Raw genomic sequence first — 25,819 nt, 5'->3', positions numbered from 1 at the left:
AAACGGAGGTAAAAGCTCGAATAGAAAGAAGTCAAAATTCAAGTCATGAACAAACTTGCTTTCTGCTAAAAAAAAACCTGTAGAATCTCAATACTCCTCTTCGAGTCGTAAAAAACCTGTAGAATCTCAATACTCCTCTTCGAGTCGTAAAAAACCTGTAGAATCTCAATACTCCTCTTCGAGTCGTAAAAAACCTGAAGAATCTCAATAATCCTCTTCGAGTCGTAAAAAACCTGTAGAATCTCAATACTCCTCTTCGAGTCGTAAAAAACCTGTAGAATCTCAATACTCCTCTTCGAGTCGTAAAAAACCTGTAGAATCTCAATACTCCTCTTCGAGTCGTAAAAAACCTGTAGAATATCAATACTCCTCTTGGAGTCGTAAAAAGACAGACACGTTTACAATAATTGCTATGAACTTCGTTCAAGAGCAATTAATCACAAGGAAATTCACTATTAACAAAACAACTTTTAATGCAGAAAAATAAAAATCGATACAAAAATGAAGATCAAAATGACCCATACAATTGCTGCAATTTGAGGTCAAATTTTATTCACATTAGGAGTGCAGTCAAACAAACCAGGTGGGGACGCTAAAATTTTTGATCAAACCTGGGACTGGGAACAGGCTTTCCTCCTGATTGCAAGGGACCAGTAGGCGTCCTGGAGTCCGAATTGAGTCACCATTTGCGGATCCCTTCGGCATACTCACTGTTATATTTCGCACTCCTGAACACGTGATATGACAAATTAGACTCTCATTATTCTTTAAAATACAAATCATTAACTCAACGATCGAAAAATCCACATACAAATAATACTCTGACCGTTAAATTCATGCAAGCAAAACACCAAGTATCTAATTTTCAAAAGCACTGATTTTTTTTCCAATTTTTTTTTTAATTTCCAAATTTTCCGCTCCATTTGCTTAAACGTTTTTAAGTTAAATTTAGCATTCGCCTGTTCGGTTTTTTAACTTTAGAGGTTCCTGTAACATGATTTAATGCATCTATTAGATATCTAAAAAAATGTCGTAGATTTTACATATATCAAATTTAAAGTATCCGCTTTAAAAGCATTTTGAAATACCAAAACGGAGGGAACTTGAAAAATTTTGAAACATTAAACCACAAAATGTCACGAACTCAAAAAATGGACACTCTCTTCAACAATCCATTCACTATTCAAAAGGTTCCTAACGATATCTTTTTGTATCTCTCCGCAAGGACATATATCAGCCAAAATTGCTTTTAAAAAGTAGGGCTGCTACAATTTCCTAACCGCCAAAATAAAATTTGGACGGTTGGCATAAATACACGGCAATAATTTACTAAACCTAATTGAAGCTATCTGCCAGAGGAATTTAAAAAGATGCATATCAAACACACTGTTATATAACTTTGAATTCCTGACCTGTTTCTCCATTAACCAAAGCATCCCGATATGAACTGCCTTTATCATTCAACCCCACTTTAGGGTCCTCATTTGTACCCAATCCCAGATCTGAGGTCTCACTCTCCTCATATCCAATATCGCCCATCTGCATGTGAAGAGTTCCTCCCAAAGAGAAGTCGGTGTCAAGAGCATGTGTATCGGAGGGTTCCTGAAAGAACACAAATCAATTTTTTTTTTAATTTTACACATTTTTGTCCTTTTTGCCTGTTTCTTATATGTCCAACCAGGTGTCTGCAAAAAGATAGTCAAAGAAACAGACAAAAAATTGTATTGTTAAATGCGGAGATGTTATATTTTGGGGTACGGCAACTTTTCTGTATCTACGCCAAGGTGGGTCACATGCGGTACCCAGGTTGGGGGGGGGGGGGGCAGGAGAGAGAGGTTAGTCTCGTGTGAACAAAAACTTCATCATGCGAATGGACAAAAAAAAACTCGCTCCACTAAGAGTGAAAAATGATTCGGTTGAAATTGTATGAACAAATGAACAAACAGCAGATTTGAAGAGGTTGTGACTTCATATGGTCGTAACCAAATCTTGACGACGAAATAACAAAAAAAACAGACAATAAAGTCTTGACCCTATATGAGCAAAATTCAAAAAAGTATATATTTTTAAGATTTAGTGTTTTAAGAATCTGTTAAAATAACAGCACTTTGACTCTAAACATCCTTAGAATGAGTACAAAAAATAACTATTTCGCCGAAACCAATAAACAAATCAAAACGGTCAAAGACTAAAGAAAATGGCAACCGTCGGAATCTGTCGTTGGCGTCAAGATGAGAGAGCCTTAAAACTACATGCCAATATCCGTAGCAACCGCATATTATAAAGCCTTAGTTGCAAAAAAAAATCTTTTAGCATTTCAAAATTAGGACTGTTATTTTTGAGAGAAAGCGATAAGATCACAAGAGAAAAACCAAACATGAAAATTTAAAAAATAATGAGAAACGACTGAAAAACGACTTTCTTGAACTCAAGCGAACAATCAGGACAATTTATTCCTCCTGAGCAATTGACGAAACCTGTCTTTATTGAGACTAAATGATAAAACAAAAATACGACCTAACTTTGTGAAAAATTAAAAACAATTTAAAATCACAAAATTAGAAAGCGACAGCTACAATCTAAAACTTATTTCGAATTACGTAGTTTAAATTGGCAGCCTATGAGATCCGTCATTAATGACATTAGGCGATAAGACAGCAATAACTACATTAAGTACCAGCAAAACGCAAAGGTTCACTAAAATCATTTGAAAAGGAACAGTGAAGTAATAAAAAGCAAAAGCTAAGAACTTAAACGGTTAATTCGAGTATTTTAGGCATTCCTAGCAACAGGTGGGCCAGTCATTAATAAGGCTAAAAAGTTACAATGTGAAAAATGCCTCAAAACTCAAAAATTCGATAATGTTTCATCAAAACAATTAGTGTCAAAGTCAGAAAAAAATATCTTTGAAAAGAAATAATAAAATTAATTGAGATAAAGCAACCTATGAAACATGTCCTTAATGATATTAAATGACAAAGCAACAAAATTAATCGCAAAAAATCGAAATATTTGAAAATTACTTGCAAACTAGAGCAACTACTGGCAACACTCGGAAATTCAATAAAAAACTTTGAAAACAAACAGTAAACTACTAGCCATGAAATCCAACCATTAATAAGGTTCATTTACGCTCCATTAGCAACCAGTGCGACCGGTTACTAATAATAAAAGTTACAAGAAAAAAATGACAAAAAACCGCAAAAATCGGATATTCACTAATATTTTATTACAACAATTCTAGGCAAAGTCATAAAAAACATTAGTTTCCCGTTGAAGTATCCAAACAATTTCAAATCGCCGCAATTAGAACATATATGTATCATTTTAATAGTAGTCAAGAGAAGAATCACTGAAAACAGAAGTCAAATCGAAGTAAAAAAAATTAGGTACCTTGAATAGAAAATCACGCCTCAAACCTACTCGCTTTTTCGCTACCTTTACTTCTCCAGTGTGATTAAAACCACACTCTGAAGTGAAAAGCCGAAAAAAGTGTGAACAGATCATAAAAAAGGCAGCACATCAATACAATCCAATTCTTGGATTGTAAAAACCAAGAGAAGGCCAATAATCACTGTGTGGCTACTAATCAGCAGTTAGTTTTTTTGCTCAGTACTGAGAGAACACTAGTGTTCAATTGTTGCTCGTGGATACTGATTCTCGTTCTGTTTGAAACTCACCATGTTTTAAATTTCCGGTCGCTCTAGCACCAAAACTTTGAGCATTAGTATAGTACATGCCAAAACTCGTGACACGATGTAAAATCCTATGACAAAAATAAAATCAGTTTACATGAAAGACGTTGTCTAAAACTGCTCTGGAAAAGGCTGGGGATTTCACTGCTGGTCTTGCTACAGGAACGTCATCTTCTAAGTCTGGTTTTGATGTTCTATCTTGGCCTTTGTTTTTCTTCTTCCCCTTCTTTTCCTTTTTGTTAGCAAGCTTCTCTCGTTCCTTGAGCACTTCGTTTCTAAAGCAGATAACTTCGTTAAAAGTGTTTGATTGTTCCATAAGCTCGATGTTTACCAAACTAAAATATCAAACAATTTTGAGCAAAGCCTTGAGCGTATGAAATGCATTTTAAGATCATTCATGTATGAAAGATATCTGAAGCAAATCACAAAAAAAAAATTAAATAACCGGGGTGAAACCAGAAATTCAGTTAAAACCAGAGCGGGTGATGAAACCAGTGTTTAAAAGAAACCAGAAAAATACGCCAAAGCGACAAATTTACATTTGTTAAGAAACATGAGATCTATGTTTTACAGAATCTTATGCCAATGCAAATATCAATATATTTAATGTATATTACCGTTAAAAAAAATCTGTACTAAAATGTGTTGACAGAACAAAAATATTCATCGGACAAAATAAAGTTATAAACAGGGACGTTCTAAGTGACGTTTCTTGTAAATTTCTTGTTTTTAATAGCATTAAATTGCTTTCTGACAATTGCTTCTATCTGAAGCAGCAGAAAAAGATTAGCGACACTTCAACTTGTGTCTTCTTTGTGGATACTTGAAAAATCTTTATTAATGAACCAGTACTTCTAGGTTATTCAACGATTCAGTAGTGATCCTTTCGAAACAATTTTGCCACATGTTACAAAATGGCGTACGAATATGCGCCACAACAAACGAAGGGGGATACGAATGTGAGGCACAACAAACAAAAGTACAGTAGGTCCTCTTCTGTTTCCTTTTTCATCTGTAGTTTGCTAGAGAAGATGAAAGACAAACAACGTTGTAGCTATGAAGACCATTTCAAAGCAGAACAATCAAATCAAAGAGAAAACACTGCAGTAGCCAACAAAAAAGTGGTTTGTATACATAAGATGGAACAAAGCAGCAAGAAGTCTTACATGGTTAACATCAAAGGCCAAGCAGATGGGTAGTCCTGCAATGCCCCTCTTGTTTCGAAAAATTTCAACAAGACTAAGGAGTAATTGTTGTACAAATGATAAGTTGGAAGGCAAAATTTACCACTCGATCGAATAAGCCAATGAGTGCCGTATTCCAGATCAGAAAATCATATTAAATTGCTACGGAATTGAATGCCTATAAGGGAACTTAGGATAGGATTTGAGGCATGACAACAAAGACGTAAAAAGGGACCATTTGAAAAATGTTCAAACAAATTCCATACTGTGATATCGAAAACATACCCGGCAGATTGCCGGAAAATAGCCACCGTTGATTCCAATAAGCACGATTGGGATTGAAAGAATAGAAGATATTGAAAAAAAAAGATTTTTGTACAAAAACATTTTTTAAGTCCGATTTATTTTGATGGCATTTCGTAGTTGAAGATAACGTACTTCTGTTTCTTAGAGAGAGGCTACAGGGGCTACTATCAATACCAATAAGCATTAGAGATGGTAACTAAGACTTATAGTAACGACGTTCAAATAGCGGGCATCTAAAATTGGGCTTTATGGGTTTATCCCGTTTCTACTTCTGACTTCAATTTTTTATACTGACTCTGTTCACTTTGAATTGCTTTGCTGAGCAACTGATGTTCAAAATCACTTTTAGCAGAATGAGAGAAGAGAGAAACTAGTCTAGAGAAGTCAAAAAGATATCACGCAAAATGTTGAAAAAGCGGCAAAATGAGGTAAAGCGAAAAATTTTTTTATTCGACGAAGTAAAAAAAAAATAGGAGCGCTATAATAGCCGGCTGAGAAGATGAGGCGGCTATTAATTACCTAATAGTTCTGCACATCCTACTACCGATTCTGTATGATGATAGTGATCTACCAGGTTAAAATATTAAGAGCGCAATTTTGACGTCCAAAGCGCGTTCAAAGTTGTGACGATCGATGAATTTAATGCTTAAACAACATTAAGTTTAAACTTGAATTTACAATGCACGCGAAATGTTTTTTTCTGAAATAAATTATCCTTCAATTACATGCTGGTCATAACTTCAGGCAGAGTTTATACAAACGCTACAATAGATATTACCACCTGAAGTTATTTTATGGAGCACAATGCTGAAGACAACAAAGATTGGAAAAAAATATGCAGATGTAAAAACTTGCACCGAATCAACGAATAGTTAATTATCCAAATCTAAATAGGGTATAAAAATTCTTTGAGATAACTTGAGTTCGGTTCTCATTGCTGAAAACTGAGAAATTCTCCGGAAGCAATTCTCTCAATCTCTACAAAACAATCTATTTAAAAGTGAACTCCAGTAGTGGCAAAACAGAACATCATTTCAGAAAGCCAATCACGCCCCGGAGACATCTTTGTCCCGGCTTGAAAAGCGATGAAACTTGCTGCATTTGATGTAACTGTTACTTCGTCGTGGCTGTGTATCCCGACTCTTTTGATTTTGCTCTTTTGACTCTGACCGTATTCACTATATCGCGTAACTCAATGCATGAAAGAATTTAAAATCCATTCAGTTGAAACAGTGAGTGAAGTAACTCAGAAGTCAAACGTGATAATCGTGACTTATCTTTAACGAAAAACGTGATCAAAAGGTAAAGCGAATAAAACATAGCAGGACAATTCAAAGAATTTTCATTGACTAAAGAAAAAATTGGACCTAGAACGGACGAGTGAATTGGGAAAATCATTGATTAAAAAATCAGATAAAAAAATTTAAAAAGCTATTAAGAAGTAGAAGCTAATTAAGTAGCTATGAAGAACATTTCAAAGCAGAACAATCAAATCAAAGAGAAAACACTGCAGTAGCCAACAAAAAAGTGGTTTGTATACATAAGATGGAACAAAGCAGCAAGAAGTCTTACATGGTTAACATCAAAGGCCAAGCGGATGGGTAGTTCTCCAACTTGAGTTCAGTTCTCATTGCTGAAAATTGAGAAATTCTCCGGAAGCAATTCTCTCAATCTCTACAAAACAATCTATTTAAAAAAGCACTCCAGTAGTGGCAAAAAAGAACCTCATTTCAGAAAGCCAATCACGGCCCGGAGACATCTTTGTCCCGGCTTGAAAAGCGATGAAACTTGCTGCATTTGATGTAACTGTTACTTCGTCGTGGCTGTGTAAAACGAATTGTTCTTTCCAGGCGCAGGGTTGTCCAGGCGCAAACTCATACAAGCCTTGTGAATAATGGCTATTCGGGGATCAGCAACAATGTTAATAGCACGAGCTCCCTAGTTGAATGTTTGACATTTTAAATACTCGCCTTATTGATATAGAGTTTTGCCATCTTTATTCTTACCTGACCACAGTGGGGAGAATAAAAACAATCATTTTACATGTCGAAAAATACTGACGAAATCAGATTCATAATCTGTTGTATTAATAATCACCGTTGTTATACAAGTTAATCGTCACTTAAAGCGATATTTACATAACATTGAGATGTTATTTATTGACTGAACACAATCTTCAAAAATTTTACTAAAACCAATAAAAAATGGATGGCCCCCTCTCTAGCTTACAGAGTGGATGATGGCCATTAACCTATTTTGCTCCTAGAATATGTATTTTCATCAGATCTCGCGCTTTCTATCCAATTAAGGGGTTATTTACAGTAATTGGGGGAAGGGATATAGATTCTATGTCCACTACGCATAGGGGTTACAACGGGAACGATCGGCAGAAACCCATTTTGCAGAAGCCATAATAAACATAGCCTGCATATTGCGCGAAAATAGCCGCCGTTGAAGAGCTTGATGCACATTGGGATTGAAACAGGAAAAGCAGAAGAGACAAATTGACTGAACTCTTTTCAAAAAGTGTTCTAATTTGGCGTGCAGTTGCAGTTAGATTTTAAAACTACACTTAATTCAGCTTCTAAACTGAAAACTAATAAGCCTAATACCAATATCAGCTAGCAAACAATCTAATGAACTTTGATAACCTAATTCTCAATGACCGGGCTTTATCAGTTTATCCCGACTCTTTTGATTTTTCTCTTTTGACTCTGACCGTATTCACTATATTGCGTAACTCACTGCATGAAAGAATTTAAAATACATTCAGTTGAAACAGTGAGTGAAGTAAGTCAGAAGTCAAACGTGAAAATAGTGACTTATCTTTAACGAAAAACGTGATCAAAAGGTAAAGCGAATAAAACATAGCAGGACAATTCAAAGAATGTTCATTGACTAAAGAAGAAATTGACCTAGAACGGACTATGAGTGAATTGGGAAAATCATTGCTTAAAAAATCAGAAAAAAAATTTAAAAAAACAGAAAATCAATATCAAAATGCTGCACGTGAACAAAAAAACCACTAGCGAGAAATGGATATTTGGTTCAAACAAGAAGCTAGACCTAGAATGAACTATGAATGGATTGGGAAAAACATTTAGAAAAAATCCTATCCAAAAAATCTAAAAAATACCAGTAAAAATCCAAGTGAAATTGCCGCATGTGAACAAAAAACCACTAACTAATTTCTGTTCAAACACTGTTTTATCACTCCACTTTAAAATTAGAGCAAACAAAATCACGCCGCAAAATCACTCGCTCCACTTCCTGTTTCGGCGTGACCAAAATCACTACTCCGATTTAACTTCAAAAATCATGAAAATGTGTGAACAGATCTTTTAAAAAAGCCAGCGCCCCAATGCAATTCAAATTCTTTGAATTGTAATAAAAACGGAGAGCGCCTAAATAATAGCCGTTTGAGGCTGACGGCGGCTATTAATAATAATATAATAAATCCGGCATTATTAATCTTTCATTAGTCAAGAATAGTCGTTTGGAGCAAATTATTTGTCTACGACAATTACGAATTGAATTTATTTCAATTAGTTAATCCATTTTCGCGTTTGCTGCTATGTTCCTCCGATGAGTAATAGTGACATCACCGCATTACCTGTAGTATTCATCGCACGGATGATCCCAGCTACTTTCTCCAGTTGTGAAGTTGAAGTAGTACAAGTCACCATTGAGATCTTGACATGGTTTCCATTGCTTAGGTAGTGTTGCTCTTAAACCCTCTTTGGCTATCCATAGAAGTTCTGGCTCGTTCTCTGGATCTATCTCAAGGATATCTTGAGCGTATTCATAGATTTCTAAACGCAAAGCGATCGCCGATTAAAAAGAATTGAGTGCATAACGTTGATTGATCGGTAGAAAATGTTTCGACTAACCATCTTCATTTGGAACGTAGTTCTCATCGATAACCTCCTCAAGAATTATCTGCCCATTTTCACATCTGGTACCTTCCATGTTTCTTCAATAAACAGCTAACAAGAAACCTTATTCTATCGCATATTTCTGAAAAACACAATGACCAATTGCCCCTTTTTTTGGAAACTAACGCAACAATTGAAACAGATCTCAAAACGTGAAACTTAATACGTGTGGTTCGCTCTTAAGCACCGCAGGACAATATAATGGATGAGTAGTGATCCCCTACTATGAGACATCACTACATCGTATATAATTTTAAAGACAAGGCACTATAGCTCTTTTAGGAAAACAAGAAAATTAGGAAAAATCGGGTGGTTGAAGTCATATGCTGACAAATAATATGTCAACAAAAGAGTGAGTGAGAGAGAAACATTTCAGTTCGAAAAAATTAAAATTAGTACATCTATTTGCTGAAGTGTAAAAGAGATACCATGATAGCCATTTAACCGGAACTTTCATTGAGAAAAATCAATTTTATTAGCTAATCATGATCATTTTGCAGATCAAATTTAAATAAAACGAAGCAGATGCAACGAATTGCAATCTAGTTTCTTTTCGGAAATTTGATTTTTGTAAAACTTACCTAGTTTTTCTTTTCTGTTCGGAAAATAGCCGCGGAGAAGCACATTCAGTTTTCAGTGATGTGCTTAACTGGTATGGAAAATGATTCCTCACGGAAAACAGTGCAACTTTTGTCTTACCATCTAAAATTGTCTAACGTTGGTTGATCAATTAATTTGCACTTAAAAAAACAAGCGCTGTAGGGAGTACGTTTTTCTCGACTGATGTTATTTCAGAGGTAACAAACAAGAAAATTGGCCAATTCTTCGTTCCACACTTTTTTTTCACTTAGCGATTTATCATAGAAAGGTATGAGGAACATCCCTTATACCATAGATCAGCAGCTTCTCTAGAGATATCAATACAGCTTTTTCTACGGTGGAATAAAACATTTAATTGAACAAAAACAATGGAATGCAGTAGGGTTCATGAGCAATTGCTGGTTAATACGGCGAACCAGGTTACAATGGAACGACAGTTATTTCCGTAGATCAGCAGCTCTTGAAGCTAGCTGTGACAAATGTCTGTTTTAAATGCAATTACAGATGTTTGTGAGGCTTTGTCAGGTGGATGGCTTAGCAATGGGAGCATCATTTGCAGTAACTCTGGCAAACATTTGGATTAAATCATTTGAGCATCAGATCAACTCAACGAAAGATCAACAGAAAGATTGCCAATATTCTTAATAACTGTTTTGCGAGGCTTGGATTATACAAAGGCAAATACGTTTCTCCAATTATTCTTCCCTGACATTTGAGGGACCGGAATTTAGCTTCCGACCAGTCACCAGAAAAGAATTGTATAATGTTATTGATAATCTTCCTAAGCATAAATCACCCGGACCGGGCTATATAACAGCACGGGCGCTAAAAGATAGTCAACTATCGATTGGAACTCATTTACAATTTGTCGTCAATGAATGTATAAACAAAAACACGTTTCCTAATATTTTGAAAATAGCCCACGTTACCTCTTCATAAGAAAGGAGAACGACTAGAACCAGAAAACTATCGATCCATATCAATCACACCAACTCTGGCAAAAATTTTTGAGCGACTACTACTTGAACAACTAACCCACCACCTAACTCTTAATGATCTGATTAACAAGAATCAATTCGGATTTCAAAAGCAAAGTCCTGTCTCAATACTATTATTTCATAAACTGAAAAAATAAACCAATGCGTTGACGAAAAAGAAATTGTTGTCACACTTTTTTTAAACTTAACAAAGGCTTTCAACTCAATGTCTATAGATGTTTTTATGAATAAAATAAAAAGGTGTGGAAGTGGAGAGAACGTAAGAATCTTTTTAAACTCCTTCCTTTGCGATAGAAAACAGTTTGTAAAAAATAGGATAGCAAAATCAGATTGGGTTGTCATAAATCACGGTGTTCCTCAGGGAACTGTCTTAGGGCCTTTTGATTTTTATACTTTATGTCAAAAACTTCAGTGAAGCTGTATCAACGAATTGTAATGTATTACAGTTTGCCGATGATACAGCATTTCTATGTCATGCAAAGAATGAAACAAATTAGCAGCTAATAGCTGAAGATACATTAAATAGAACAGGTCAATATATGAAACAAAACAGGCTAACCTTGAATGACGAAAAATGGAGTTAATAGTGTTCAGGAATGAAAAATTGGCAATCATTGAAACTGTTGATTTCAAGGGATACCGATTGGAAATATCCGAAAAATGTAGATTTTTAGGTGTAATAATTGATGGGGAACTGACATACCAAAATCAACTAATTAAGGTTATCAGTAAAATGGCGTCAGCAATCAGGTCATTATATTTGGTTCGTTATCAGGTACCGTTAAAAACAAGAATAAATATCTTTCAATCTCTAGTTATATCTCATTTAGATTTTAGTGTGATTTTTTTTCAAAATTTACCATCTTACTCTATTGACAGATTTAACAAACAGATAAACTGGGGCATAAAATATTGTTTCATGAAAACCAAATACGATACTGCCAGAGATCTACTTCTGGAGACTAAAAGTCTTCCAGCAGAGCTCCAAATAACACGGGTGTCAATCAATAAGTTTTTCAACAAACAAGATATCGCTCTAATATACACTTCAAATTTTTAGAAAACGTGCCAATTATTGCAAACAAAAGAACCCATAACCATTTCTTGAAAAAAATGTCAGTCAAAATGGAGTAATGATTCAATTGTTCGTAAATGTTTTCAAAAATGGAATACACGTCCAGTTACAATTAGAAAAAAAAGTCGAAGAACAAATTTAAACAAAAAGTTGCAGCGGAAATGCTTAAACGACACAAAAGAGTTCCAATAGAAGGGTTGCAGGTTCAAACATATTTTTTTAAAACCATTTGAAGAAAACCGAACCTTGGCTTGTTATGAATTAGAAAATAATAATGTTTGATTAATAAATTTATAACATGTAATATTAACCAAAGGTAATTTTAATTAACATGTTTCAGATTTTTTTTAAAAAAAAAGAGATCATCATTAAGTTCCCTAAAAATGACCTTGAGGCCTCCCTGAATGCAACCGTAGGGTCACTTATAGAGGAAAAGGAGTCGAATGTGGAAATTATGAAATGGGTTCCATGCAAAATGCCAAAAAATGATCAATTTTACGCGCAAATTGAAAGACATGGTGTGGTATAGCTCTGATCGCCAGAATATTAACAAACTGGATAGTGAACCGCAAACTGAGAGACAATAATTCGAAAGATAAGTAGACGATATAATTCGTAGGGTAAGCGGTGAACCGGACATCTTGCTCAGAAAAGTAATCACCCTCCATAGAAAATTCGAATTCACAATGGAAAGACGAGACAAAAATGTTAATTGAGCCTTTTTAGACAAGAACATCAATGTAAATAAGTGTGATGAAATTAATTGCGAGTGGTACGGAAAACCCACCCATACAGGAGTTGTTCTAAATTTCTGTAGCTGTGCATCAATCCATCATAAGAAAAATATTAAAGCAGGGACTGTTCTCCGCGTTTTTAAAAGCATTAGCAAATGTCAAACATTTCACAATGCTCTGAAGGAAAATAAAAGTATTTGTTTAAAAAATTAATACCCTGAAGTCTGGTCTTCTAGGACAATTAAAATGATGCTTTTCAAAAGTAAATATCAAAAGAAAAAAGTTGGCGAGAAGGTACAACAGAGGGGACAGAAACCACCTGCGAAAGATCTTAAACCATTATTTTCCCTGCATTATTGAGGTAACATCAAACTGCAATTGAAGCGAAAATTGAAAAAAAACGTGCGATATGACAACCATCTGCACCAAGCGAAAACTACGAACACGCCTAACGTCCTTAATTCCTAGCTTTGATAGCAATCTGAAGTCTCTTGTGGCCGACGAATTCTATGGTTTGTGGATTCAATTTTACTTATGTCGGACAAGTTTGTCGACATTTGACCCCGAGAATTTCGGAGCATCAAAAACCGATTCACGGTGGAACATAATGTTTTGGAATGCCGTAGGGCTTTAACAGTCTTAAATTATAAAATAACCCATAAGTGCCCGGATACCAAAAATTTATGACCATAGAAGCCTTACACATTAGTAGACACAAGCCACTTTTGAATACACGGAACAAGCACAAGAGCAGGGAACTAACACGTAAATACTAAGTGCAGAAACATGTTCTGCCTGTGGAAAATTTTCGAAATGCAATGTGAGCAACGGCACTTTGTCCATCAGAACAAAAATCTTGTATTCAAAACTTTAAAGAAAAAGACTCACATTAAAAGTTTTAAAGTTTTATTAACATTTTAACAAACTCAAAGGTGGAAACCCATTGAATTTTAGAAAAATTCAGAAATGTAAATAGATAGCATGCCACATTAGTCTGTATGAATATTTTTAGTCACTGAAAATAACAAGTTTTAAACTCCTGACGAAACAAATTATTGCGAAAATGTTCGACTATTTTAACAGTTTTATATCGAAATTTAACTCTTTTTAGTTAAACAGTTGTTTTTCTGTGCCCATTATCCGGCAAATGTCCTTTAGTTTGAATTGAAAAGATTATTCACTGGATCTGCGGTCACTCAAGGAAATTTGCATTAGGACTTGTCATCAGCCAAAGATGTTTCATCAGAGAGGATTTCTCAAAAAAAAATGTTTACCGTTATCATTCTTTTATGCGGAAAAGCATCAAAATATAAAAAAAAACAAAAAACATATGTTGAACTAAAATTTTGTTTGAACAATGATTTCATGACGACGAGATAACATCTCATTCATTAATAGTAATTTACATTTGAGGCGATATTGAACGTTCATAGCGTTCTGCTTGAAGCAGTTTTAACTGTTTTACCGACTTAGGAAAGCTTCGGAAATTTATCTTGCAAATGTTTACAATAGATAATTTGGGCTTGCAACTGAAACAAATTGTGGGTATTGGGAGCTCAATTCTAATGAAAACACGGTTGCTTGACATTGGAGAGAAAGAGAGAGAGAGAGAGAGAGAGAGAGAGAGAGAGACAGGGGAACAACTTTTGCTAGCTAAGCTCACATGCTTTTGATGATTTTGAAGAACACAGCGTCTACTCCTGGATGTTGCACTTAAAATTTTTCAGATAATGAGGCCATAACGATGGGATAACATCTGTCATCAAAAAATAATTCACGTTTCAGGATATATCAAACGCTCATAATGTTCTGCTTTAAGCAATTTTAATCAGTGTATCGATTCAAAAAAGGCTCTCCAACCTGAAATTGTCTTTCGTTAGAAACCTGAAAACCCACTTGGTATATGAGTTAAAATCCCGTGGATGCGGATCCATCTATATTGGGCAGACAAGCCGGCACGTTACGAATAGGATATGAGAACATCAAAAGAAGGATTCACAGCTGGGTCAACTTCTTGTTGAATGTCGTGGCTCCACGAATGACATTGAAAAGATGCCTGTCGCTCAGTAGAAAACTCATGGCAATTGAAGCTATATACATAGGCAACCAAGTTGAAGCCAAGACTAACCACACGGGAGGAATAATGTGGGCTAGAGCTCACGGTAAAATATTAGTTCAAATCATAATTTTGTTTTGGGAAAAACAAAATATGTTGCAAAATAATTTGTGCATGGCAAATTGAAGTTTGTAGTACCCTCACGGGAGGGATATTCACGGCTGGGAAAATTTGGAATCACCCTAGAAATACAACAAATTGCCAAATTCGAATAATCAGGAATAAAAACGTTTTTAAAGAAATTGAAAACAGATATAAATATGAAGTTGTAAATAAACTAAGCATTGTAGATACAAAAAAATTCGATTTAATTTTCGAAAAAGGTTGCCAGAATTGTTTAAAATGTGGTTTCACACAAATGTAATTACATATTCATTTAATCCATTAAAAATTTGCGAGAAAGTATTTAACGTGACGATATACGTAATTTTGAAAACGTTTGTTTAATATATCAAAAATAAATTTAAATTGACAAATAATTTTCTTCTACGAAAATTAGCGAAACATATCGTGAGGATATTTGTAGTAGTACGATAGCTAAGGTGCCAAAAAAACGCTTTTGTGGTCTTTGTTGTAACATAAAACAGTAGTTGTTTTTCGTCTCCGGCAAAGCATCCTATTGCTGCTTGCACGGTTGCGTGGCACCGAGAGAGCTAGAGCTACGTATGCAGATTATGGATCTCTTCAGCGGGACAAAACTAATCGCGTTTCTTTTTTAAATTACGATAACGGCATAGGGGTACTCCTTTTTTCTAGCTAATCTTACGTGCTATCCTTTTGAAGACTTTGGAGGCAGAAGGACCCGCTCCTCCAGTGCATGAGAAGATCAGTGTGTTGAGGGATCCTTTCTCCGAGCTTCGGTTTCCTTGATCTCATTTCGGGTTTTTCATTTGCTTGTGATACTTATCAGCATCTGTGGTAGATTTTGGGCAGCCTTTTGCTTACGAGTTGCAGATTTTGCATAGGCCTCTTAATTATTGATGTAGTCTACAATTATCCTTTTTTTATCTTATTATTTATCTTCAAAATTTCTTCAGGTTCATTCCTTTAAAATTGCCATCCAATTCAATCTTCAATTGCATTTTAGTATTGCTGAATAGGCCAGTCATCCGTTTAGATCGGCTGTTTTCAAAACTATTTCAGACTCTTTCATGATACTAAATCCATCCCCGCGTACCGGCAGTGTCAGTAGCTTTCAGTTTTTATAGGTGTGGTTTGGAAGACCCAAGTAGTCCTGTATGAAATCGTTGCTAGATAGCTCTTCTGCTTTAAAAAAAAATTTTACGGGAATTGGAATTTTTTGGTGATAAAGTCTAGCTTATGTTGCCCTGAATTGGTGACCTAATTGTAGTTTTTTTGAGAAATTTTTCTATGTCTACTTAGTTTTTTCACCGAGAACACGTAATGTTTTTCAATATGTCAATTGAGAGCAAAGAATAATGTTTCATGTATCCGAGACTAGGACTGGCTGAAAGACTAATATTAAAATTGTAAAAATTGTTTTGCTCTTAATCCAATTTTGAACAAGTTACAATTAATTAAGTTCGATTACTTCAATCCAAAAAATACGGATATCTTCTTAAACCCTGGGCAGGCCTTTTCGTTTTTTGGCAAATTTGGCATTTCTTTACACAATTTGGCGTTTGCTTATTTCAGTTGCTAAAACAAAATCCCCCCATTTTACTTGAAAAATTCAATTCATGACGCAATGTTCCCTCAAATTACAATACCCGCCTTTTTTACACAGTTAACCCCCAAGAATAGCGCTCTTCGTTAATATTGAGAATAGGAAAAAACGCAGCGTTAAGTTACCAATCACACTATGCAAATGTGACTAAGTTCATCCGAATTTCATGAAAAAAAATTTGTTGCCATGAAAAATTTGTTGCACTAATCAGGAATAAAAACTTTTTTAAAGAAATTGAAAACAGATGTAAATATGAAGTTGTAAATAAACTAAGCATTGTAGATACAAAAAAATTCGATTTATTTTTCGAAAAAGGTTGCCAGAATTGTTTAAAATGTGGTTTCACACAAATGTAAATACATATTCATTTAATCCATTAAAAATTTGCGAGAAAGTTTTTAACGTTACGATAAACGTACTTTTGAAAACGTTTGTTTTATATATCAAAAGTAAATTTAAATTGACAAATAATTTTCTTCTACGAAAGTTAGCGAAACATATCGTGAGGATATTTGTAATAGTACGATAGCTAAGGTGCCAAAAAAGCGCTTTTGTGGTCGTTGATGTAACATAAAACAGTAGTTGTTTTTCGTCTCCGGCAAAGCATCCTATTGCTGCTTGCACGGTTGCGTGGCACCGAGAGAGCTAGAGCTACGTATGCAGATTATGGATCTCTTCAGCGGGACAAAACTAATCGCGTTTCTTTTTTAAATTACGATAACGGCATAGGGGTACTCCTTTTTTCTAGCTAATCTTACGTGCTATCCTTTTGAAGACTTTGGAGGCAGAAGGACCCGCTCCTCCAGTGCATGAGAAGATCAGTGTGTTGAGGGATCCTTTCTCCGAGCTTCGGTTTCCTTGATCTCATTTCGGGTTTTTCATTTGCTTGTGATACTTATCAGCATCTGTGGTAGATTTTGGGCAGCCTTTTGCTTACGAGTTGCAGATTTTGCATAGGCCTCTTAATTATTTATGTAGTCTACAATTATCCTTTTTTTTATCTTATTATTTATCTTCAAAATTTCTTCAGGTTCATTCCTTTAAAATTGCCATCCAATTCAATCTTCAATTGCATTCCAGTATTGCTGAATAGGCCAGTCCTTCGTTTAGATCGGTTGTTTTCAAAACTATTTCAGACTCTTTCATGAAACTAAATCCATCCCCGCGTACCGGCAGTGTCAGTAGCTTTCAGTTTTTATAGATGTGGTTTGGAAGACCCAATTAGTTCTGTATGAAATCGTTGCTAGATAGCTCTTCTGCTTTTATAAAAAAAATTATGGGAATTGGAACTTTTTGGTGATAAAGTCTATCTTACGTTGCCCTGAAGTGGTGACCTAATTGTAGTTTTTTTGAGAAATTTTTCTATGTTTACTTAGTTTTTTCAGCGAGAACACGTAATGTTTTTCAATCTGTCAATTGAGAGCAAAAATAATGTTTCATGTATCCGAGACTAGGACTGGCTGAAAGACCAATATTAAAATTGTAAAAATTGTTTTGCACTTAATCCAATTTCGAACAAGTTACATTCAATCAATTTCGATTACTTCAATCCAAAAAATACGGATATCTTCTTAAACCCTGGGAATGCATTTTCGTTTTTTGGCAAATTTGGCGTTTCCTTGTCCAATTTGGCGTTTTCTTATTTCATTTGCTAAACGGCAAAAATAAAATCCCCCCCCCATTTGACTTGCAAAATTCGATTCATGACGCAATGTTCCCTCAAATTACAATACCCGCCAATTTTTACACTGTTAACCCCCAAGAATAGCGCTCTTCGTTAATATTGAGATTAAGAAAAAACTCAGTGTTAACTTACCAATCACACTATGCAAATGTGACTAAGTTGATCCGAATTTCACGAAAAAAAAAATCGTTTCCATGAAAGCACAAATTGATTATAACTTTTAGTTTTCTTTTGCTTTACAGAAATGCAATTTAAATCAAAAATGCATAAACGTTAAAACATCACATTTTTAGACAAGTGCTCTTTTGTTGTGAGACAGGGAAGAGGTCATCATTTTTACATTGCATCTTGTAAGTTGTCATCTATTATATGAGTTTCATAAGTAGGCAAGAGTACTAGCCAAGGAGATCAAAGCTTTAAAGTTTTTAATGTTTGATTTCAAGATGGAGTATTTTTGCATCGAAAAACATTTCTACCTGGTAAAACTAGTAGTAGCAACATATTTTTGGTTTTCAGTACACTGAAGCTATCGTTTAAGCAATTTCAACTTACTGATAAAACAGATCCGATGGTCATCAAGTTTTCAACTCCGAGACAATTGTTTCAGAATGACCCACTCCACCAACTTTGTTGCATCGGAATAAATGTTGCCTTTCCGGAAGTTTTTTTAATTGAAAGAATGACAGAAGCCAGACTTCAGATACGTATTAAAATTATGGATCTCCTCAGCGGGACCAAGGTAATCATGGTTCTTATGTAAGTTATGATAACGGCATAGAGGTACTCCTTTTTTTCTAGCTAAGGTTACATATTATTTGGAGACAGAAGCGCCTGCTGCTCCAGTGAATGAGAAGATCAATGGGTTGAAGGTTCTTTTCCCCGCGTCTCAGTTCCATTGTTCGCATTTGAGATTTTTCATCTAATAGTAAAATTTTTTAGCATCTCTGGTAAATTTTGAGCACCCTTTTGCGTACGGGTTGAAAATTTTCACATCAGAATTGTGTTTGAACATCTCTTCTCAAATACTTCGTTTCCTCTGCAATCGAGTCGAGCATCGTCTTCAGTTTTTGTGCTTTCGATTGCCGAAATATCACTTTGCAAATTCTCAGGAGATGGTTCATTTTCGTTCGTCACATACGTCATCAGGAAGGTTGAAGACAGTTTCGCGGATTCCCTAGCGTCTCGTAAAAGTGCAGCAATCTTTCGGACAATGTAAAGCGTACGCTACTGCATTAATAGTTCAGCACGCAAAGTTTGAGGGGAATTTTCTCGGTTCCCATCTATACCTAATTTTGATGATGTCAAAAACATACCACTTGAGTGGTCATAAATTCATTGAGAAAGATGTCCCGGGGTTCATACAATTGAATAGGCTTCCTAACGATTTAGATTGTCCATAATTGTTGATCTTTTTTGATCTTTTTATTTCAACTTCAAAAATTTCTGTTTTTTTCTATTAAATTTTCGATCCTGTTCAAGTTTTTGCATTGTAATGTTGCTCGACCGAGTAGCCATTCCTTTAGATAGGGGCATTCGAAACTCCTATCAGACAGTAAAATGATACTAAGTCTTTCCCCGCGACGAGGAAAGGTCAGTAGATTACAATTTTTATAGTTGTCGTTTGGAAGATCCAACTTGTCTGGTATGAATTTGCCGCTAGCTAACCCTTTTGTTTTTTCTGAACAAAATATGGGAATTTGAAAATTTTTGGCTATAAATCTTAGCTTATTTTGCCAAGAATTGGCGAACGAATCGTAGTTCTTTTTGAAAAATTTTTCTATATTTAGTTTGTTCAGCGAAAATATATATTCTTTTTCTTTCTGTCGATTGAGTGCAAGAACTAGTGCTTAAAATATCGGAGCCAAGGATTGGATGACAGAATAATTTTGTAATTGTTAGAGTTATTTTGTTTTCTATCCCATTGAAACAAATTATTCAATTATTCAAAACAAGAATTCAAGTAAATTGGACTGCTTCAAACCAAAAAACAAGGATTTTGTCCTTAGCTCGCAATCTTTGTCCCCTCTTTTTGTCCGGTTTGGCGTCATCACTATTTCATTTGCTTAAAAAAAGTAAAATTTTACACCAAGTTTTACTTGGAGAAGTTCAATTTTTGACGCAGTGTTTCTTCAATTTATAAATATTCGCAATTTGTTTATACAGCTAATTACCAGAAACAGCGCTCTTCGTTAGCATTGAAAAAGTTTTTTTACCAGTCTCACAAAGTAAATGTGATAAACATCGTCCAAGTTTCAGAAGAGAAATTTGATTCCATGAAAGCGTAATTTGATCACATTTTTTTTTAATTCTCTTTTGATTAACAGAAATGCAAATTCAATCATACATGAATTAAGTTTAAACCCTTCAAATTTTGATACCAGGGCCCGTTTCTTGTGAGGCTGGAAAGAGTTCATAATTTTTACATTGCACTATCTGGTAAGCAGTTGCTACCTATTATCTGAGTTTCATAAGTAGGCAAGACCACTAGCCAAGGACATCAATGCTTGAAAAATTTCAATCTTTGGTTTTAAGATAGAGCAATTTTGCATCAAAAAACATTTCTACCTGGTCAAACTAGTAGTTGCATTATGTTTTTCTTTTTCAGTACATTGAATACCTCGTTTTTGAAATTTCAACTGTCTGATATAAACAGCTCCCTTGGTTACGAACTTTTCAACTCCGAGACATTTGTGCAGAATAACACAATCCATCAAATTTGTTGCATCGCAACACCTGTTGCCCTACAGAAAATTTTGGTTTTGAAATGAAAGAATGAACGAAGGCAGTCTAATTAATTTGCAATCTAGTTTCTTTTCGGAAATTTGACCTTTTTTGTTTTCTTAGTTAGTTTTAATTTGCATTTCCTGTTTTCCTTTCGGAAAATATTCACAGCGAAGCACATTCAGTTTTCAGTTATACCGAAGCTTCACTGGTATGGAATATGGTATTGAAAACAGTGATTGTTTTGACTTACCATCTAAAATTTTCTAACGTTAGTTGAATAATTAAAATTTACATTGTAAAGCAATCGTTGTATGGAGGCCGTTTGTTTTGAACTGATAATATTTAAGAAGTAACAACCGGAGAATTGGCCAAGTTTTGGTTGCACTCTATTTTTTTTTCACTTATTAGGGTATCATAGAAGGGTATGTGGATCATCTTGTATAACGTACATCTGCAGCTTATCTAGAGATATCAATACAGTTTATTTCTGTGGGATGAAACATTGAATAATTGGTTAAAACAAGGGAATGAAGTAGGGTAATGAGCAAATGTTGGTTAATACGGCAAACCAGTTTCCAATGGATAATGTTCTGAGACCTTTTCATGGAAAATATTCTATACTATGACGGAATAAGATTTTTTTACGATTCTGCGGTCGCTTAAGGAAATTTGCTTTATGAGGACTAGTCATCAACCAAAGTTGTTTTTATCAGAGAGGATTCTTGAAAATCAAATTGCTTACCGTTATCAATCTAATCTGAGGCAAAACTTCAGAACATTCAAAACAGAAGACAGATGTTCAACTTAAATTTTTTTGAACAATGATTTTATAACGATGAGATAACATCTCATTCATCAAAAAAATTTACATTTGAGGCGATATTGAACGTTCATAGCGTTCTGCTTGAAGCAGTTTTAGCTATTGTATCGACTTAGGAAAGTTTCGAAAATTTATCTTGCGAATGTTTATGATAGCTAATGGAGGCTTGCAAAAGAAACAAATTGTGGGTATTGTGGGCTCAATTCTAATGTAACCGCAGTTGCACAGTTGCATGACACCTGAGAGAGAGAGAGAGAGAGAGAGAGAGAGAGCTTCCTATGCAGTTTATGGGGCTCGCAGCAGGGTGACTTTAATCTTGGTTTTATTGTAATTTATGATAACGGCATTGGGGTATTCTTTTTTTCTAGCTAAGCTCGCATGCTTTCCTTCTGATGATTTTGAAGGAAGAAGCGTCTGCTCCTCTAGTGCACGAGAAGATCTGTGGGTTGAGGGTTAACTCCCCATTTCTTGGTTCCGTTTTTAGCATTCAAGGTTTTTCATCAGCTCGTGATATTAATAGGCATCTGTTGTAGATTTTGGACGGTTTCTGCGAACGGGTTGAAAATTTTCACATCAAAAACGTGTTTGAATATCTGTTCTTCAATACACTGTTTGCATCGTCTTCAGTTATTGTGCTTTGAAAATGCAGAGATTTCACTTTGCAAATTCTGAAGAGATGGTTCAGTTTCTATCATCACATACGTCTTCAACAAGGTTGGCGACAGTGTTGCGGATGTCTTTGAGTCTCGTATGAGTGTAGATACTTTTCTGACAATGTAGAGCTTGCGCTACTGTATCATTTTATCAGCACGCACACTTTGAAGAGAATTTACTCAAATCCCATCCATACCTAAGTACTAATGCATCTCGAAATTCATATTTGCAGCTGTTGAAAATATATCACTTCAGAGGCCATATACTCAACCCTAAAGATACTCCGAAGTGAAATCATTTGCAAGGGCTTTTTAAAAATTTAAGTTGACAAAAAAGAGCCATTTTTTGCGTTTATTATTGCATCTTTGAAGTTTTTTGCGCTTTTATGCGATAAGGTTTACGATCCTGTTGAGGTTTTATTTGCGTTTTTGTATCGCTCAATAGGGCAGCCATTGTTTTAGATCTATGGTGTTCGAAACTTCAGACAGCAAGAGCATTATACTAATTTCATACCCGCGTACCAGCAGGGACCGTAGTTTTGGTTTTCGTGGTTGTCATTTAGAAGACTCAGGTTTTCTGTTAAGAGTTTGTTGCTGGCCAGTGGTTCTGTGTATTCTACAAAAAGTATGGGAATTGCGATATTTTTAGTTATAAACGTCGGTTTGTGTTGCTTAGAATTTTTGAACGCGTTTTGCACTTTTCGAGACATTTTTCTATGTAATCTTAAAAAGAGTATGTATTTTTTTCTTGCTGTAAGTTGAGAGCAAGAACTAGTGCCTCATATATCCCAGTGAAAACTATTCTACTATCCCAAATTGGGTGGTAGAATAGTTTGGAATTTTAAAAATTATTCTGCATTCAATTCAATTATAAACAAGTTATATTCAATTAACTTCAATTACTTCAAAACAAAGAAATAACCGATTTTTTCTTAAGCTATTGGTATGTTTTTCTTCTCTTTTTGTCCACTTTTGCGTGTTTCTGATTTCATTTGCTGTACTGCAAAGTAAAATAGCAGTCCAAGTTTTACATGGAAACTTTCAATTTTGACACGATGTTTCTCCAGTTTATGAAAATTTGCCGCCAGCTAGCCTTCTGTCTTTTCCAAAAGAATTAATGAAATTCGAAAATGTTTTGTGATATAGTCTAGCTTTTGTTGCTCAGAATTGGTGCATGACTTATAGTTTTTTAAGGAAACTTTTCTATGCTTACTTAGTTTTTTTCAGAAAAAATATAAAATATTTTTCTTTCTGTCAATTGAGAGCAAGAACTAGTGCTTACAATATAGGAGTCAAGGGTTGGGTGATAGATTATTATCGGAATTGTAAAAAAAAATATTTTGCTTTCAATCCCATTTAAACAAGTTGTTCAAAGATTCAATACAAGAATTCAACTAAATTCGACTGCTTCGAACCAAAAAATACGGATTTTGTCTTGAGTTCTAATTCTTTTCCACTCTTTGTGTCAAGTTTGGCGTCTTCCTTATTTCATTTGCTGAACGGCAAAAGTAAAATTTTACACCAATTTTTTTTACCTGGAAAAATTTCAATTTTTAACGCAGTGTTTCCTCAATTTATAAAAATGCGCATTTTATTCACACAGCTAATTCCCAGAAATAGCGCTCTTTGTTAACTTTGAAATTGAGAAAGACGCAAAGTCATTTTTACCAGTCACACAATGTAAATGTGACAAACATCATCCAAGTTTCAGAAGAGAAATTTGATTCTATGAAAGCACAATCTTTCTAATTCTCTTCTGCTCAACAGGAATGCAACTTCGATCATTCTTGAACAAACGATAAAACATCACATTTTGAGACAACAGGGTGGCCTTTTTCTTGTGAGACTGGGAAGAGTTCATCAGCTTTACATTGCACTATCTGGTATGTTGTTGTTACCTATTCTCTGAGGTTCTTAAGTAGGCAAGACCAATAGCCAAGGAGATCAATTCTATAGAAATTCATTACAAGGTGGAGCAATTTCGCATCAAAAAACATTTCTTCTTAGTAAAACTAATAGTTGCATTTTTTTGCTTTCAGTACATTGCAGATCTCTTTTTCGCAGTTTCAACTTTTGATGTTTTTGGGCTGGGTTGGCTTACATATAAAGAACTGCTTGTACCTTTCAAATTTTTTGGAAGTTCAGGAAAAAAATTACTTAACTCTTACTTTATTGGGAAAAATTGTTGATTACTGTGTGGCCCTACTATCTTGAGCTCGTCATTCATTCAGCTCTGGTGTTTTGATGGTCACCTGAATTATGGATGTTTTTTTCAAAATACGTGAGAACCATTGCTCTCAACTCGTTTGTGTGATGAATGGCAGCACAATATTTTTAGTTTTATATGAAAAAGTGAACGAAGGCAGTGTACTGAGTGACTAAATATCAGTCTCAATATTTCTTTTGAAAAGCATTATGAGCGACTTTTGCGGAGCAAAAACATTGGCAGAACTGCAAGATAATATTGAATTCTGAAAATATTTAAAAAAGCAGTTGATGAGTTTGTTTTTATCAACAGTGCAAAACATCAGCTCATTTCAATTAAAATTTATAAACACATATATAAACATTTAGGGAAAAAACGTAAAATAAACTTCTACAGGAGAATTAGTAAAACGATGACAGATAATGACAGACAAATTATTATTCCTATGGAGTTTAGCACAAATGAGTTCAATAATAACACTTCTATTCTGCGAGACACAAAACTCTTCATAAAATGTAAATTCCCACATGGTAATGCCAGTAGTAGTAGTAGGACAGAATTGAATTTAGATCAACATCTCATGGGTTTTCACCCAGGCTGAGGTCCCAGACCCAAAGTGGATAAGTCCAGACAGGTCCAGACGGAAAGTGCTTATGTCCAGACCGTCCCAGACTCAAAGTGGCTATGTCCAGACCGTCCCAGACGGAAAGTGGATATGTCCAGACTTTCGTGCGTTCAAAATTTTTCGTGCGTTCTTCGTGCGTTCGAAGACAAATATGTCCAGACCATCCCAGACCGAAACAGTATATGTCCAGACTTTCGTGCGTTCTTGTCCAGACCATCGTGCGCTCCAACTCAAATTCGTGCGTTCAATGCCAAATTTTTAGTGCGTCCATGTCCAGACCATCGTGCGGTCATGTCCAGACCACCGTGCGTTCAAATCCAGACCATCGTGCGTTCATGTCCAGACTTTGGTGCGTTCACCAGACCGAAAAAACAATTACATCCTGGGGTGCAGTGCTATTCCTTGAAGATGAAGACAGAGAGGGTTCCAAAACTCCACAAATCCATATGTTTAAGGTTTATCAAAAAATTTGATTTTAAATCACTTTTTCTATAAGATTGAGGGATAAACCGACCCCTCCAACCTAGGTTGGGATGTTTGATTTTTCGCTCAGTACTATAGAAGAATTGATTTAAAGAAAAAACTTTTTGATATTTGCACTACTTTTGTCTCCCTTCAAAACTTTCCAGTTTCACTTGCATCCAACTGATTTTTTTTGCAAACCTTTAAGAGTAATTTGAAAGTAGATTACAGCAAGAACTCAAAATCCTAGGTTGGGGGGTCGAATTTTTGCTCCGTCATAGAGAAAAAAATGATTTAAAAATAATATAAAAAATG

The 25,819-nt window shown here is 35.0% G+C and overlaps 2 protein-coding genes across 2 annotated transcripts in view; both read right to left on the bottom strand.

The window, feature by feature from the left end:
• LOC142337844 (uncharacterized) overlaps window positions 1-9,223 on the bottom strand; it is a 10,273-nt gene extending 1,050 nt beyond the window's left edge. Inside the window, exons 1-5 of the mRNA XM_075387395.1 lie at window positions 9,076-9,223; window positions 8,799-8,997; window positions 3,793-3,970; window positions 1,413-1,602; window positions 612-728 (exon numbers count right to left, since the gene is read on the bottom strand). Of these exons, the coding sequence (XP_075243510.1) occupies window positions 612-728; window positions 1,413-1,602; window positions 3,793-3,970; window positions 8,799-8,997; window positions 9,076-9,154 (763 nt within the window). The 5' untranslated portion in view covers window positions 9,155-9,223. The remainder of the gene's footprint in view (window positions 1-611; window positions 729-1,412; window positions 1,603-3,792; window positions 3,971-8,798; window positions 8,998-9,075) is intronic.
• Window positions 1-25,819, bottom strand: part of LOC142337845 (centrin-3-like) — a 447,449-nt gene that overhangs the window by 125,433 nt on the left and 296,197 nt on the right. The gene's annotated exons all lie outside the window — the stretch shown is intronic.

Source organism: Convolutriloba macropyga, chromosome 4 (genome assembly GCF_964194025.1).
Source record: "Convolutriloba macropyga chromosome 4, txConMacr16.3, whole genome shotgun sequence".
Taxonomy (NCBI): Eukaryota; Metazoa; Xenacoelomorpha; order Acoela; family Convolutidae; genus Convolutriloba; species Convolutriloba macropyga.
Note: the sequence above shows the minus strand (reverse complement) of the source record. Positions and strands in the feature narration are given on the sequence as shown.